This window comes from Sus scrofa, chromosome 1 (genome assembly GCF_000003025.6).
Source record: "Sus scrofa isolate TJ Tabasco breed Duroc chromosome 1, Sscrofa11.1, whole genome shotgun sequence".
Classification (NCBI taxonomy): domain Eukaryota; kingdom Metazoa; phylum Chordata; class Mammalia; order Artiodactyla; family Suidae; genus Sus; species Sus scrofa.
The window spans coordinates 2,576,325-2,593,887 of NC_010443.5; the positions used below are offsets into that span (position 1 = coordinate 2,576,325).

The 17,563-nt window shown below is 50.5% G+C and overlaps 1 protein-coding gene across 1 annotated transcript; it reads left to right on the forward strand.

The window, feature by feature from the left end:
- SFT2D1 (SFT2 domain containing 1) lies at positions 491-17,192 on the forward strand. Its single transcript, NM_001244534.1, is given in 8 exon segments — positions 491-630; positions 9,365-9,451; positions 10,296-10,378; positions 11,454-11,535; positions 12,455-12,490; positions 14,097-14,155; positions 15,361-15,390; positions 16,669-17,192. Coding segments are annotated over 8 exon segments (480 nt in total). The 5' UTR covers positions 491-567; the 3' UTR covers positions 16,709-17,192.

The following is a 17,563-nucleotide window of genomic DNA, read 5'->3' on the forward strand; positions in this document are numbered from 1 at the left end:
ACAGCACTGGTTCTCGCTCTGCAGTACTGGATGTGGGTCTGCAGCATTCCATGTCGGGCCCGCAGGGACAGACTTCTGGTCCGGGCACTGGATCCCGGGTCCGCAGGTCCGGGCACTGGATCCCGGGTCCGCGGGCCCGGACGTGGGTCCGAGGCACAGGTGAGGATCCCCGTTCGTTGTGTGCATTCATTCAACAAACGCGAGCTGTGCGCCCGCTGGGCCAGACTCCCGTGGGTGGGAGGCAGCGACTGCTGGACCCGAGCGCGGGTGACCTGCGGCTCTCCGCTTCCCTGCGTGACCGCTTCCGCCCCGGGGCCAGGAGGAAGCCAGCGCAGCGCGGAGGCGCAGCCCGACGCGGTTGCCCGCAGCCGCAGGGCTCAGACGGGCCCGCGGCGCAACCCGGCGCGCATGCGCGCGCTGCTACGGCGGCCGCAGGGGCCGCTCCGATTCGCCGGAAGCGAAAGACCCGGACTTCCGGTCGGCCCGTGGAGTTTCAGGTTCCGGGTTTCCGGGTGAACGAGAGCGGCTGGGGAGTGAGTGGCCGCCGCTGCGGCGGGGAGCAGGGCCATGGAGAAGCTGCGGCGGGTCCTGAGCGGCCAGGACGACGAGGAGCAGGGCCTGACTGCGCAGGTAGGGAGCCGGCGCCCGGCCCCGGGGTGAACGTGTGCTGGGGCGGGACCGCGCAGCGTGGGCGGCTGGGCCTCCTCTACCTGCCCAGGTGATGCGGGAGGGCGCCACCCGCCTGCCGGGAAGAATTTGAGGCGCTTTCCAGGTTTTCATGGAGCCCACTTTGGGACCCCCTCCCCCTATTTGACCTTGTGACTTCTAGGGACCCCCTTTACTATCTGTCTCCCTCTCCCAAATAACCTCTCTGCCCCCGTGCTCCTCTTCCCCAGCCTCCGCTTGGTTTCCTGCGCCTGGTGTGGGCTCCGAACTCGGGCTGGCAGCGCAGTAGGTGTGCAGGTACTTGTCCTGCCAGCTGCTGAAGCCGAAATCTTACAGCTTCATTGCATCCTTTAGCCTCGGTTATTAAATGAACTGTTGTGAATGTGTATGTGTCTTTTGGAAGCAGGGAGACCGGAGGGAGAAAAAAAGCAGGTCATTGAGAAGTGAAATAATGCTAAATTAAAAGTTGTCTGTTGAGCCCTGTTAAGGGATTTTTTTTTTTTTTTTTTTAAGAAAAAAAGCAACCCTTGTCTCCATGCTTTACCCAGGAGACTTGATAAGGGTTACTTCCTCTGCTAAGAGGGTTAAAAATAGTGCAGCAGGAACTGCTTTGTAAGTATTTTTGTTATATGCATACTGACAAATTCTCGTTTGCTTGTCACAAAAGTGGAACATTTAAAAACAAAACAATGTTACATAAGGATCTTTTATTTGTCTTTTTTCCTGTCCTAACTTCCTTCCTTGTTGTCATAATTATTCAGCACTTCTTGTGAACAGGATCCTGGACTAGGTAGGCTCTTAGTGTTCTAAGCCTAGAAGTCAAGCATCTCCTCTAAGTGAATTCTAACGAGTTTGGTAAATCATAATGATAATACAAGAACCCATAAATAGTAATATGGGAAACGTACATTAGATAGCCATGGCTTATCCAACTCATTGATTTTTAAAAAAAATTTTTTCCCTGTTTTTGGCCGTACCCTTGGCACTCGGAAGTTCCCAGCCAGGGACCACATCCAAGTCCTATCTGCAACCTCCGCCACAGCTGCAGCAATACCGGATCCTGAACCCCTTGCACGGAGCTGGAAGTGCATGGCAACACCATGGAGACGAGCTGGGTCATTAACCCACTGCACCCCAGTGGGAACTCCCCCACCTCATTTATCAAACCACTGTCTTCTGCTTTACATTCTGTGATAGATCTGTGCTCTGCAAACAGTAGCCATAGCTATAAGTGGCTGTTTAAATTTAAGTTAATGAAAATTAAATGAAATTTCAACTTCCTTTCTCAGTCATACCAGCCACATCCCAGGTGCTCAGCAGGCACGTGTGTTAGTGGCTGTCACACAGGACCCTGCATTTGTGGGGCATTCCATCAGGAAGTTCTCTTGGCCTGAGCTGCTCTGCACCGGAGGGCATGCAGGTGATAGTGCCGCTTTTCTTGAACCCAGGGTCTAGTTGGGAGAAAGATACTGTAGGGAAGTCCTGATGGAAATTGGAGTGATTGGCTGGAATGGACAAGTTCCATGAGTTCAGAGGTGACCCTTTACTCACTCAGCAGATATTTTGGTACCTGCATCTGTTTGGCACTTGTCAGAATGCCCGTGGTCTTAACAATGACTGAGACAGAGACCTGCCCACATGGCACTTGCATGTTAACTGGGGGAACAGGTCATAAACAAGTGGGTATAGAAACATGTCAGCCCACATGGCACTTGCATGTTAACTGGGGGAACAGGTCATAAACAAGTGGGTATAGAAACATGTCAGCCGGTGATAAGTGCCGTGGAAGAGGTTACAGCTGCCTGGGATTGCTGTGCTGCGCTGGACGTCAGGGAGGGCCTGTCTGTTAGGGGGACGTTGCCGCGTAGATCTGAAGAGTCACTGGGATAACTGCGCATCTCTCGCAAATAAAAATCCCCCAGGCAGGGAGAGCAGCAGATACAGATCCAGAGAACAGTGCTTGGCACGTTCAAGGCCAAGGAAGGCCAAGGAAGAGTCCAAGGGAGAGGGGAGCTTTTACTGAGTGTTCTGAGCATACTGTGTCCGCTGAGCGTACTGAGGAGCCATTGGGTTTCGAGCAGAGCAGGGATGTGACTGACGGGGATTTTTGAGGTTCCCCCGGGCTGGTCTCTCGAGAATAGTCTGTAGGGCAGAGGTGGAAGCCCGGAGACTGGTCAGAGGACTAGGGTAGGGTCTGGGAAGAGGTGACGGGCCTGGTTCAGGGAGGTGGACGTGACAGTGGTTTAATGTGAGAGTGGCCAGATTCTGCGAGTGGTTTGACTGTAGATCTGGCAGGATTAGTTGTGGGTGGTTGGATGGTTGGATGTGTGAGAGCAGGGCGCCGAGGGTGCCTCCGGTCCTGCCTGCACAGCCGGGGAGATGGGGTTGCCCTTAACTGGCGTGCACAGGAGCAGGTTTGCCGAGGAAGGTCAGGTGGGTGTTAAGCCTGAGATGTCAGCCGGGCATTTGCCTGGAGGTGTCTGGAAGGCAGCTGGGATTCTAGAGTTCATAGAGGAAGTATTTGAGATAATGAAGGGATTGTGTGTAGGGAGGAAAGAGATAAGATAAGCTCCAGGGTGAACCTACCCTTTCTGAGGCCGAGGCTGGCCAGTGAGGACGGGGCCCTGGAGAGGGGCCAGGCCCTGGAAGGGAGTGTCTCAAGCTATTGATTCACTATTGTGACCTAAGGACTGAGAAGTTCCCATTCTCTTGATGAGTGGAGGTCGTGGGTAGCTTCAGTGGGAGCAGTTTTGGTGGCTCCATGGAGATGAGAGCCTGACCGAGTGGGTCGGGAGAGTGCAGACACTGGGCCGACGGGGAGCTCGCTGGTCTAGGACCGGTGCCGGGGGGGTGGGGGGGGTGGAATGGGCAGCCCACCCAGGGTTTGGCCCCCACCCCTGGCCTTACTGGCTCTTTCTAGCTGGGGTCTGGCGAGGGTGACGAGCGTGTTTGTGGAGCGGTGTTGAGGAAAGGCAGCCGGGGGAGGTTTAGAGTAACAGGACCAGGGAGGCTGGGTGCACCCCTTACCCTCAGGTTTCTCCCGCCACCTCCCGAGAGGCGTCCCCGCAGGACCGGCTCTTCTCAGTCAGGTTCCCCACCCCCGCCCTGCACACTTTGCCCTGCTGGCTTCTCTTCTCGGCACTCACTGTGAGGAAGCTCCGCCACATGGCTTTTGCTTATTTGACGACTGCGACCTTCCGTGTCACACTGTTGCCTTATCCAGTGTCCGGGGCTCTGCTGAGCTGGGAGAGAGAACTGGGCTGTCAGGTGTTGATGAATTCAAGCAACGAGCCAAAAATGAAGGGGCTAATTCAGCGTAAATCACTTCCTGGGATGGTACAAGCCAGAGGCTGAAACTGGGGGACCTGCCGGCCCCATTTACCCCCAGGAATGGGATGGGGCAGCCAAGGCCTGGGGGTCAGGCCACTTGTGGGACTCGAGGTCAGGGGAGAGGGTGAGGGCTGAGAGCTGCTGAGTCCATGGGGAGGGTGTCCACAGGGCCCCTCCTCCCAGCACGGAGGCCTGGCTGGAAGAGGGGTTCCCTGGGGCCTCAGACAGAGCCATGCCCCTGGCCTGCAGTGGGCCAGCACTTCCCCCAGTCCCTTAAACAGGAGCCAGAGGCCACCCCCCCCCCCGCACTTAGATGGGCGCCCAGCACCCCCAGGTGTGTGTGTGCCGAGTGAATCAGTGAATGAATGAGCAGGGGCTGGAGGCGAGGGCAGGCTTTGACCCAAGAGCAGAGAGGCTCCAGCAAGGTTAAAGGCTGCTGGAATCCGTCTAGGAGAGAACGTGGCTCACAGTTGGGCACCCGGGTGTCAGCTCCCCGGGAGGTCAGAGGGCTTGGGACCGAAAGTGGGGCGGACTGTTGGCCTGTGTCGCTCCGCAGAGGCCTGAGGGCACGGGGCAGGCTGAATGTTGCCCAGATGAGCTCGGGGTTTGGTGGCAGCGAGCTGTGCGGGGACTTCCCATGGGGCCTCCGTTGGGTGGGAAATAGAGGAGGCTGCCTGCTGCCAGGGGAGGTGTCGGGGCACGAGCTGGGGGCGAATTGAGGCAGTCAGGGTGCGGGGAAAGAAGGCAGGGTGACGTGAAACACAGGTGCAGTGGGGAGGCCAGGCGGGCCGTGTCCAGGCCCTTGAGGCTGGTGGCGACTTGGTCACGATGGCTGGTCGCGCCCCAGGTGGGGAAGGAAGGCTTTGCCAGGTGGCTGGAGCAGGAAGGGAGTTTTCGCTGTACGTCGAAGTGAGGTGCCCCTCGCGGATGGAGGGGCCCAGGAGCCCGCAGGGCAGCGCTGCGGGGAGGACAGCGCAGCAGGGGAGCCGTGGCCTGGACCTGGGAGACAGGGCATTCGGGTGGTCAGAGGGCCCTGGGGGCTGGGCGGAGGGGGAGGCGGAGGCCGTGGGCGCTGAGGGGCGAGGAACAGGAGGCTGGCCGTCCAGGCGGGTGTGGGAATCACCCTGACTCTGCGAGGACCAGGGTGGGGCCCATGGGAGGGCCCCGAGTGAGGGAATGGAGGGAGAGCACAGGTGACAGATGCGTGGCAGTTCCTGCCTGAGCTCTGAGGGGCGGAGGGACCGAGTGAGGAGCAGGACCCTGGGCAGGTGGGGTCGAGGCCCCACGCAGAGGCCCTTTGTCTGCAGCTCTTTATCTTTGGTCCCCCACCGTCCTGGAAGGAGGCGTTCCAGGAGTACTGTGCACAGGGTGTTCCTTGGTCCCTTCATTCACGGGTGGTGGCCCAGGAACCGGCCTCGGCCTGCACGCTGTCCCCTCTGTGGTGGTGTCCGAGTCCTCCGGTGTCTCCACCACCAAGGACGGCAGCCCGAGTCTGTGCTGTGGTTCGTTCAGCTGTAATGTTGCTGCTGCTGCGTGAAGGTGTTTTCCTCCCTTTTCCTTTCTTTTTTTTGTTTTTGGTCTTTTTGTCTTTTTAGGGCCGCACCCGTGGCACATAGAAGTTCCCAGGCTAGGGGTCGAATCAGAGCTACAGCTGCCGGCCTCCACCACAGCCACAGCAATGCCAGATCTGAGCCATGTCTGCAACCTACACTACACCTCACAGCAACAACCAGATCCTTAACCCACTGAGCGAGGCCAGGGATTGAACCCAAGACCTCATGGATCCTAGTCAGGTTCATTTCCACTGAGCCACGGTGGGAACGCCCTGCCTTGTTTTCAATTCCTTTTTTTTTTAAATTAACTTCTAGTTCCAAGTGGTATTTATTGCAGCAGAAAGGAGAGCACCAGAGGATGGGAGAGCCCCTCCTGCTCTCAAGATACTTACTTTTTTTCCCCCTTTTTGTCTTTTGTCTTTTTAGGGCTGCACCTGCGGCATATGGAGGTTCCCAGGCTGGGGGGTTGAGTACAATCAGAGCTGTAGCTGCTGGCCTACGCCACAGCCACAGCAACGTGGGATCCGAGCCGTGTCTGCGACTGACACACCACAGCTCATGGCAACACCGGATCCTTAACCCACTGAATGAGGCCAGGAATCGAACCAGCGCCAGGTTCCTTAACCACTGAGCCATGACGGGAACTCCCTCAAGAGGCTTATTATTCTTTGCTTCCTCTTCCTTTGATAACAAATAAGCAAAATAGCTGGTGGCAATTTCAGTGTGCATTTTTCCCTAACACTGGCCTTAAGAGGTCTGCAGGTCAGAGCTCCCTCTGCTCCCGCATGGACAGTGCAGTGCTGGCTTTCGTGCGTGGTGAATGTTGTGTAATCTTCCCAGTTGGGAGTTAGGGACTCTGTGATTTGTTTCTGTATCCTGGATGATTTGCAGGTCATTTGCTCGTGGCTTGAATATTTCACATTTACAAATGGAAATAATTTGTCACATGTTTCCTTTTAAAGATCACACTTGGAAGATGAAAATAAGAGGGAAAAAACCTACAGTATACAAATAACCGTGCTGAAAACCACGTTGAACTTGTGAACAATGGGGTGATTTAAACTTGTAAAAGAAAGCAAACACGGCCGCTTCTTCCACGTCATTGCCCTTCCCGTCGTGGCGCGTGACCACTGAGAAGTCCGGCTTTCGCAGGGGCTGTCATCTCACAGACAGTAATCGCTTCCTGTGCCACACGCAGTCTTTAGGGTTATTCTGTTCTATTTGGTTCTTAAAGTGGACGTGATGTATATTCTTCCTCATCAGAAAGAATGAAATTTAGATGGTTTTTTTTTTTTTTTTTTTTGTCTTTTTGGCATTTCTTGGGCCACTCCCTTGGGATATGGAGGTTCCCAGGCTAGGGGTCGAATCAGAGCTGTAGCCACCAGCCTACGCCAGAACCACAGCAACGCGGGATCTGAGCCATATCTGCAGCCTACACCAGCTCACGGCAACGCCGGATCCTTAACCCATGGAGCAAGGCCAGGGATCGAACCCGCAACCTCATGGTTCCTAGTCAGATTCGTTAACCACTGGACCACGACAGGAACTCCGAAATTTAGATGTTTTTATAGGCAGATTCATTCTCTGTTTAAAATACAGTGATCAGTTTTAGTATAAACAGATGACATTGCTGGGAACAAGAATGTCCATGGATTAAAGCAAATTTTAAAGGACATTTAAAATGTGTTAAAAAGTGATGGATGTTACGTTAATAGAATCTGTATTTAGTTGTTTTTATCTACTTTTCATGCTACCTAAGGATTCACAGATTAATCTATTGAGGTAAGGAATGTCAACAGAGGTGTTTTGAGCTTTTGCATATAAAATGTTCTATTTTTGCTTCATTATTCTTGAAAATACATGATAAGCATGTGGTCTCTTAAGTAGATGGTACTGCAAGTTAGAAGTTTAAAGTTTGGAATATAAATCCTTACTGTATATTTCTAGTTTTCTGAAATAGCTGTTATATTTTTTAGCCTTATTGGGAAAATGTTTTAATAGTGTATTTAGTAACCTAAACGGGTACTTACCATTTGTACAATGTATATAGGCCTAGAGTGTATTATGTTTAGTAACATAAGTCAGACAGAGAAAGACAAATACTGTATGTTACTACTTATATGTAGACTCTGAAAAATAAAACAAATGCATGTAACCAAACAGAAACAAATTAGCAGTGACCCATGGGGAGGGGGAGGGGCAAGTTAAGGGGATGGGTTAAGAGACACAAACAACTAGGAATAAAACAAGCAACAGAAATGTAGCCATTATTTGGTAATAACTTTAGAGACTATAATCTATAAAAATGGTGAATCACTATGCTGTATACCTGAAACTACTCTAATATTATAAGTAAACTCTCCTTCAGTTAAAGAAAATGGATACTTAATCATTACTATATGCTGGATTATTGTATAGAATATGCAGAGTACATTTCCCATATAATTTCGTTTGAATTTGCATGACATCCAGGAGTGTTGTTGCTCTAGAATTAATTACTGTTTCAAAGTGTGTTTTTGATAATAGTTGAGTCCGTTTTAAATGAACTTTATAACAGAAGCTGTTAGGTGCACCCCACGGTAGACACTGCTGGTGGCCCCCCAGGTCCGGTCATTAGCTCGTGGTACCCACCGCCCAGCAGCTCGAAGCTGTACCCTTGCGCTCACTCTCAAGGTCCTGCCGCACCCTCTGCCCCAGCCTGCAGCCAGTGACCTGCGCGTGGCAGGTGCCTTCCAGAAGGTCAGCCTGGCCTCAAGGCAGGTGGGACAGTGAAGTGCGGTTTTCACTGAGCTCCGGCTCCCCTCCCGGTTTCCCCTGAGAGCGGCTGGTTCCTGCAGGAGGACCCCCGTCTCAGGCCCTGTGTGTAGGGACTTTGCCTAAACGCCCCCAAATCTAGGGACTTTGAGAGAAGCTTGTCTACTGACTCCACCTTGGCGCTTGTTGGCGTTTTGCTGTTTTGCTTCGTCTTTCCCTTATTTTTTTCTTTTTCTTTTTTGGCTGCCCTGTGTCATATGGGGTTCCTGGGCCAGGGAGCAGATCTGAGCTGCAGTTGCAGCCTGTGCTGTAGCTGCGGCAGAGCCGGATCCTTAACCTGCTGTTCTGGGCTGCGTATTGAACCTGCATCCTGGTACTGCAGAGATGCCACTGATCCCGTTGTGCCACATCGTCCCTTGCTTTTTAATTTTTCTTATTTTTTAAATCATGGAGTGTTTTATAAGCTGTCTTACAGCTCATTTCATTCACATCAGTGCTTCTCCTGTCCCTAATAGGTAAGAGCTTTTTAAAACCAAAACAGCGCTGTGGTCACACCCGGCAAAGGTAACTGTGATTCGTCGGGACCCCCTGATTCCCAGACTGTGTTTATGTTCTGCTCTACAGCCGTGGAACCATACAATTCTTTTTTTTTTTTTTTTTTTTTTTTTTTGTCTTTTTGCCATTTCTTGGGTTGCTCCCTTGGCATATGGAGGTTCCCAGGCTAGGGGTCGAATCGGAGCTGTAGCCACCGGCCTCCGCCAGAGCCATAGTAACACGGGATCCGAGCCGCGTCTGCAACCCACACCACAGCTCACGGCAACGTGGGATCGTTAACCCACTGAGCAAGGGCAGAGATTGAACCCGCAGCCTCATGGTTCCTAGTCAGATTCGTTAACCACTGCGCCACGACAGGAGCTCTGGAACCATACAATTCTTAAGTAACACCAGAGTGCAGAGTACAGCTGATTCGTTGTCTGTGTCAGCGTGGAGCGTTGCCTTAGTGTGTAAAGACCAGACTGGCAGGTGGGTTAAGCACCTTCTAATTCCCCTTCCTTCCTAAGGTCCTGGATGCCTCGACCCTTAGTTTCAACACCAGGCTGAAGTGGTTCGTCATATGCTTCGTAAGCGGCATCTTCTTCTCTTTTCTTGTGAGTGAAGGCTTTATGTTGCTTAATAATCTCTGTTTTGTGTCTGACTAATCATTTCATTTAGTACCAACCAGCAGTCCACTTACCGGGGTGGCTCTCAGACTTTGGTTGTTTTGGCTTTTTAGGACTGCACCCCTAGCATATGGAGGTTCTCAGGCTAAGGGTCGAATTGGAGCTGTAGTTGCCGGCCTCCACCACAGCCACAGCAATGCCAGATCCGAGCCATGTCTGCAACCTACACCACAGCTCATGGCAACTGCTGGATCCTTAACCCACTGAGTGGGGGCAAGTATCAAACTTGCGCCCTCATGGATACTAGTCAGATTCCTTGCCACTGTGTCATGAAGGGAACTCCTCTCAGACTGTTTTGATGGGATATGTTTAGTTGCCTGAAATAGAAGGGTAGGGAGGAAAAAAGAGATGTAGAAGTTAATATTTGAGGGGCCTTATGGATTGTAAAATGATTTTAAGAGAAATCAGTGTGTGTTAGGAAAGTTGCAGTCAGTGATTTAGATGTGTTTATTACCTTTCTAAACTTGACATTTAAAAAGAGAATACTTAAGTAGAGTGAATTTACTCACATATATGAAAAAAGTTGTGTTATGGCTTATTTATATATCCTTGCATGTAAATAGGCATAGGATTCAAATTAGCAAATAAAATTGAAAATTAACAGTTGAAAATTAGCTGATTTTTAAAAAAACCATATAGTTAGAGACCGTATCTTAGCACAGTCATACTTAAACTTTATATTGTTACATATATTCTGTTATTATAGTAGGACATTTATATTTTAATTACAAGGGTAAAACTATTTTTAGATAACTGTAATATCTTAACTCAGGGAACTGGATTGCTGTGGCTTCCTGGTGGCATAAAGCTTTTTGCAGTATTTTATACCTTTGGAAATATTGCTGCCTTAGCCAGGTATGTACAGAAGTTTGGGTCCTCAAAATATTTCATTTGCTGTCACTCTCCAAATACTCCTTTCCCATAGGGTATCTGTCTGTAGATCTGTACGTACTGGGAATTCAGCCACAAAGTTTCTAGCCATGCAGTGACCACGTATGACTGGCTATGCGTCAGCGGCCGCAGCAGGCCGGGTGTTGGTGGTGAGAGTCGCCGGCATCCCGGGGACCATCCTGTGTGTTTGGAGCCTGGTGCCCCTTTGTGCGGTGGGCAGTGTCACGGCCCCCGCCCTAGAGAGTGTCCGTACTGGGGGGCGTAGCGCCGAGGCGCGTCCTCCCCGGAACGAGCCTAGGGAGGTGACGAGGCTGGCTTCCCGCCGGCAGTGCTCGGAGCCCCGCCTTAGCTGTCCCTCTCCTGTGGAGTCTGCGTCCCAGTGAGGGGACGGTCCCATGGCCAGCCGACCAGCAGGGGAGATCCAGCGGCGTGGCCTGTGCAGAGAGCTGGGACAGGGCCGCACAGTGGCATCTTGGGTGCTGCATCTTTGGGGGTGCCGATGCCTCTTGGAGCACTTGTCACACTCGGGGGCTCTTAGCTGTCAGAGGGGAGCTCCCGTCTCCTCGGGGTGTTTGGGTCAGATGTGTTGTCCCGTGGGCAGCGTGAGCCACGGCCCAGCTTGGTCAGCCCTCCTGGGCCCGTCCCCATGGCGGCCCTTGGGACCTGGTCTGAAAGTAGCCCGTGGAGCAGTTTCCTGCGGTTTTTGCTGTTGGCAGCTTCACGCCGCGGTTCCCGTGGAGGTCGTTGTTGGCGGCTCTGCCGTGGGACGCCCGCGTGGCGAGATGAGGGAGTAGCCCTGGGCCCTGTTCACCTGTGGCTGTGGAGTGACGGCAGGACAAAGTGGGAGGAGGCATTTGGATGTCAGAGAAAGTGGGACGATTAAAGTCTCCTTCTAGTATTAAGAAGAAAACAGACTGAGTGGGGGGTTTTCATTATATGAGCTCACATAGGATTTCTTTTCTCAAAAGCACGTATTTTTACACGGCCAGACAGATTAACCCGTCCACCTCTTTCATTTGCTCTTTTATTTTTCAAACAGTACTTGCTTTTTAATGGGCCCCGTGAAGCAGCTCAAGAAGATGTTCGAAACGACGCGGTTGCTGGCGACGATTGTAATGATCGTGAGTGACGGGGGCAGTTTTTAAACCTTGCGTTGGAGTGTTTCGCCTGCTTTATAAATTCGCGCGCAGTCTTGGGTCTGTGCTGCGGTAGCTTCCTCCTGCGGCCTGTGATACTCTGTCCTTCAGGCTGTGTGTGGAGAGAGTTGGGGCTCTACGGCGTCCCTAAACCGACGACGGGCTGGGGATCCTGTTTTCCCCTGTGTACTTCTGACCATGTAGCTCCGTGTATTTTAGGTGAAAATTAGAGCTCCGTGTGTTTCATGTTCAAGCCCCATCAAGCATTTCTTAATGGGTTTTTTGGAGGGTGGGGGCTGGGAGGCAGGTCACTTCCGAGTCCTTTTGAGTCTTCTCAGGGCGAGTTGGCTTCATTTAAACAGCCTGTCACCTGCTTTTGTCCCTTCCCTGTTTGACTGTTGGACAAACACCTGGGTCTCTGTCACCCCTGCTTTCCCCAGCGTCCTCTTCGCCCCCCCGCCTCCTTTGGGGGACGCGGGGGTGGGATGACCCGTGTAATGGTTCTGTCTGAAATCACTGTAATCCGTTCCTGATGTAAACGCTGTAAAATAGAACTTACGGTGTTGTAGCAATTGTGCTAAATACGGTGTTGGCACCTGGCTGTCACGGAGCGAAGCACATTCGTAGATGCGTAAGAACGGCCGTCGTCACTCACACTCACTTTCAGACAGTGTCTGTTTGCTGGATCAGCAGGTGGTTTCCTAGGTGTTTTCAGTTGGCCAGGGAACGTTGTGGGCATAGACTTGAAAGTGAGTAGCCCTCAGGGTCTGTAGGTGCAACTAGAGTAAACCCTTGTTAGTTTTGTTCTGTAGTACATTATGCAAAGGGATGCGGAATAGTGTATGCATTTGTGTGACTTTTTTGAAAAGACGTAAATTTGCAATTTTTCTCTCCTTTCCTGTAGTTGTGTTTGGTACTTACCCTGTGTGCTGCTCTTTGGGTAAGTGACAGCTACTCAGTGTTCTCTGTTTGCTCCTGACAGGGTGCCCCGCCCCGGTACCGTCACCCCAAAGGAGCTCAAAGTCTGCTTCCTTAAAACCCACCAAAGACTGAGTGTCCCCGAAACCGGGCACAGTGACCTCCAGTTAGCGGCTAGGCTCGCATTGGGCTCTGCCCCTAAAACAGACAGAGGTGCAGGCGCGCCTGCCCCCAGGTCCCCCGGCCCCTCGAGGGTCTGCGGCTCTGTCCGAGGGGCTGACCAGCCTCCCTGTGCCCTGGTGGGGGGCGCAGCAGGAGCCAGGAGGTACCCAAACAAGGAGAAAGGGCCCGAAAGCAAACCCAAACCAAGTAGCACATGGGACTGAAGCGCAGAGTTACGCTTGCACCACTCAGACCCCTTGTGGGTGAGGCGAGCTGGTCTTCGTCCACTTCAGAGAAGCTGCTCTGTTAGGGTTCAGTGCATTCTCTGATGCTCCTGCTCCGTCCGTCTGTCCGTCTGTCTGTTGCTCCTCATCCGCTTCTTGAGCGTCCTTGACTCCCAAGGACCCCAGACATTGTAAAGAAGATACAGTGGTGTGTCAGACACTTCAGAAGTGCTCCATCAAAAACGTCCTGATGTTAATTTCGATGAAGTAGGGACCGAGCCACAGTTATGCAAGAATGTATTTATACCTCACTCCCAACGATAACTTAAAAGGATATTCTCAAACAATTTTTGCATGTCCCTATGAAAAATTGTTTTCTTGTTCAGAATGGTCTAGCAGTCTTTTTATAAGCAGTAGATTAAAAATAAAGAAGTAAATAAATAAAAATTAAAAATAAAGATGACCAAGAAACTCTAAAAATAGATCATTTTAAGACAGCTATGGAGGAGTTCCCATTGTGGCACAGCGGAAACGAATCCGACTAGGAACCATGAGGTTGCAGGTTTGATCCCTGGCCTCGCTCAGTGGGTTAAGGATCCAGCGTTGCCGTGAGCTATGGTGTAGGTCGCAGACATGGCTCGGATCTGGCGTTGTTGTGGCTGTGCTGTAGGCCGGCAGCTGTGACTCGGATTTGACCCCTAGCCTGGGAACCTCCATGTGCTGAGGGTGCAGCCCTAAAAAAAAGACCAAAAAAAAAAAAAAAGTGGAAACTTTATTTTACATTGTTCTAGAACAGCACAATAAAATAGTTTTACTTCAAAAAAAAAAAAAAAAAAAAAAGCCACTTAAGAAAAGGAGCAAAGGGCAAGTGTATAAAAGATGTATGTTCCACATGGGACTTGGATCTAGGAAGCAGGTGGGGCTTTCAGCGCTGAGGCTTAACCATCACTTAAAGGACCTGACATCAAAGAGCTTCAGTAGTTTCAGCCTAGGTAGTTACTTCATTAGCTTTTAATGCCAGCTATTTAGCAGCATTTGAATAAATGGGTGCAGAGAATTCTAGGAAGAAAATACAGCATATGGGTATTTAATTTTCAGATCCACTGAATCTTAAATTTGTCCTAAAGTTTAATGAAGTAAATGGAGCTCTTTTACATCTTTCAAGGGGAGTGATTGGACTTGCTTGTGAAAAAGGTTTTTTTTTTAAATTTTAACTTCTTCCTTTGTTTTTGCTCTTGTCAGTGGCGCAAGAAGGGACTGGCCTTATTATTCTGCATATTGCAGTTCTTGTCGCTGACCTGGTAAGTCTCGAATCAGAAGGTGAACGTTTCTGAAGTGGTGCTAGGCGTTTTGTTCTGAGCCTGTAACCCGGGCAGGTCATGGCCATCTCATCAGGCGGGTCAGCATGTGCCTCGTGGGGGGATGGCCCCGGGGGGTCAGAGAGCCCAGGGCAGGTGGGGGCCGAGCTTGCAGAGCCGCACAGGGTCGCAGCTGCGTCTTGTCTGATGTGCAGGAGGGAGGTGGTGAGAAGGGCAGGTGCCACTGCGTGGGCCTGGCTGAGTCTCGGGTGAGCTGAGGGAACGCGGGTTTGCCCCTCGCTGCTCGGTGTCGCAGAATTACTGTGCAGTGGGGTCGTGCAGACGCGCCTCTGCCCTGGGCTCCCCGCCGCGAGCCAGCAGCTGTTCCCCGCTCCCGGCCGGCCTCCCTCCTCAAGCCCTTTTGAGGCCTCGTGCTGCCGCCGCCCCAGCTGCCCGAGGGGCCCAGGGACGGGGGTACCACTGAGGCGACGGTGCCCGCCTTGCCCGCTGCCATGTGCGGCCAGGAAGGTGTTTTTCACACAGAGTGTTTTTAAAGGTATTTTTCTTTCCTTTTGCTTCGGAGCTAAGTCTTCTTCGCTTCCTGGCAGCAGCCGGCAGACACCTGCCTGATCTCGCTGTTTTGGGTCCCTCGGGTTGATTGACCCCGTCTGGGCTCAGCCTCTGTCTTGGGTGCTTCCCGCTGAGGGGCAGAATGTGGGCACATTTAAGTGCAGTTCTCTACCCGGTACCAAAGATCGCGACGATGCTGTTTCGCTCTTTTGTAGCCACATGTGGAAAACTAGAAATCTTGGTTCTTTTCTGTGATATGTTGCTTTTTATTGCTAATCAGCACTCAGTAGTCAGATGGATTTATCCCTAAAGAAGGACGTACCTTATTCTGTTTTGTCATAGTCTCTGCTTTTAAAATGTAACTTTAAAAGGGTAACCTTTCTGTTGTAACAAGCTCAGATTTTAGCAGGCATCAGAGTCACTTAGAGTTTGTTAAAGCAGATTGCTTATTAAAACACAGTTTCTCATCCAGGAGGCTTGGGCAGGCCCCAGTAATTTGCATTTTTACAAGTTTCCCTGTTGCGGGGTCGTACTTTGAGAATCACTGTGTGGAATTCTGCTGCTTCGTTTTTTATGGTGTTAGAATATTTGTCGTAGAGAAAATATCACTTAGATTGTGTCTCGAATTTGTCTTGCAGGTACAGTCTCTCCTACATCCCGTACGCACGGTGAGCTCATCTGGGTCCATCTCGTTCTGCTTCTCTAGTTCTCTTTTTGGGGATATGTGGATTTTAGTAATTTTCATAGTAAAATACTATTTACAAGGCTGGTTTTTTGGTGACTTTGACATTTTTCCCAAAAGGAAGTTTTGTTTGTTTGTTTTAGGGGCCACACCTGCGATACATGGGTTCCCAGGCAAGGGGCCAAATAGGAGCCACAGCAGCCTCAGCAATGCCAGAGGTTATTTCTTCTTCTTCTTCTTCTTCTTTTTTTTTTTTTTTTTTTTTTTTTTTTTGGTCTTTTTGCCATTTCTTGGGTTGCTCCCTTGGCATATGGAGGTTCCCAGGCTAGGTGTCTGATCGGAGCTGTAGCTGACAGCCTACACCAGAGCCACAGCAATGCAGGATCCGAGCCGTGTCTGCGACCTACACCACAGCTCAAGGCAACGCCGGATCGTTAACCCACTGAGCAGGGGCAGGGCTCGAACCCGCAACCTCATGGTTCCTAGTCAGATTTATTAACCACTGCGCCACGACGGGAACTCCCAGAGGTTATTTCTTCCGTGAGTTGAGTAGAAGCTTTTGCCATATAAAGTAAAAACATGTTGAGCATATGGGAATTTGCTTCTAACTCACTGCCTGGATATTTGCCATTAGGGAATTTTGACAACAGATTTTAGATCCTTCCACGACTGCAAATGTTCAGTCAATAGGATGGAGACTTTAACAAAAACAAATTCTCCTTAAAAGAGAAAAAAAGAAGGAAGTTAGGAATTCCTGTTGTGGCTCAGTGGTAACGAGCACGACTGGTATCCGTGCGGACTTGATGCCTGGCCTTGTTCAGTGGGTTAAGGATCTGGCATGGCTGTGATCTTGGTGTAGGTCTCAGACGCAGCTCGGATTCCTGTGTTGCTGTGGCGCAGTCCAGCAGCTACGTGTCTGATGCAAACCCTAGCCTGGGAACGTCCATATGCCGCAGGTGTGGCCCCAGAAAAGACGGGAAAAAAAAAAAAAAAAAGATTAGCATGTGTTCTGCTGGTTAAGATTTCTAAGTAAATAAATACCATTTCAGAAACTGAGAATTTATTTCCAAGTCTCAGTTCTTGATTTCAAGTTCAGCAAAGTTTTATCTAAGCAGGACGTCGTGTCGGGGGCTCCCCCGAGTTCTGACGTTAAAAGGTGACTGTGCCTTTGCCTGTTGGCAGGGATCTTTTTGCAACTTCACTTTAGACTCTAGAGGAAGATTATTATATTATTTTTTCTTCTCTCTTTTTCTTCCCCCACCAGGGATGCAGTAATTAAATGCTGTTCTTCTCTCCTGAGTTGAACATCAGAAACTGAAAAGGCCACTGGAAAGTTGATATTCTGATTTGAGCAAAGTATGCATTTCCTGATGCAATAATCACTCCGAAAACCACTGCACTGACCTGACCATTTGAGACCATTTTGTATATTGATAAAAACTACATGCCATTAAAACTGTTAAATGCTTGTGAAACGTTAAATTCATTATGTGTCATTAATGTGCTCTTCCGAAGGTAGATTTTAATCATTGCCTATTGTAAATGATTTTTAGCCAGTTTTTAATCTTTTCTAAACACATTTGAGATGTGAATATTTGCAGATAAACCTATGCTGCAAGATATACTCAGCTTTTTGGATGGTTTTTAAATCTACATTTAAAAAAAATCTTTAAAATAAAAACTTGTGTAAGGTTTTACTTTAAGCTAAAAATTGCTTATTATGTGTAATAGAAGTAATATATATACATCTTTATAATTTTGAAATAAACCCACACTTGGAAAATACCATTTGCTTGATCAAGTTTATTATTGAAGTGGGTAGTGCGTTGATGCAAGTGTGTAAAATTTCGTTTGGGCGCTGTGCAGTCTTTCTGTAGACATCGAGTGAGGTTCAGTTCCATTCCCATAGTGCAGCTGAGGACACATTTGTGAGAGGCTCTAGGACCGAGTGGCAGCGAGAGCCTTTGTAAGCGTGTTGACGAGGGCGCCGGCCTGAGCCAGGGTGGCTGTGTGGGGGTGAGGAGCGCTGCCCGTAGGTCGGGCAGGGGAGGCGGCCCAGGACTGCCCGTGCCCAGGCCCGCACCCCCTCCTGAGCCGCAGCCTGCTTGCTTGGGGGAGAAGTAAGCCCAGGTCCCCGCAGCACCCCCAGCCCGAGAGAG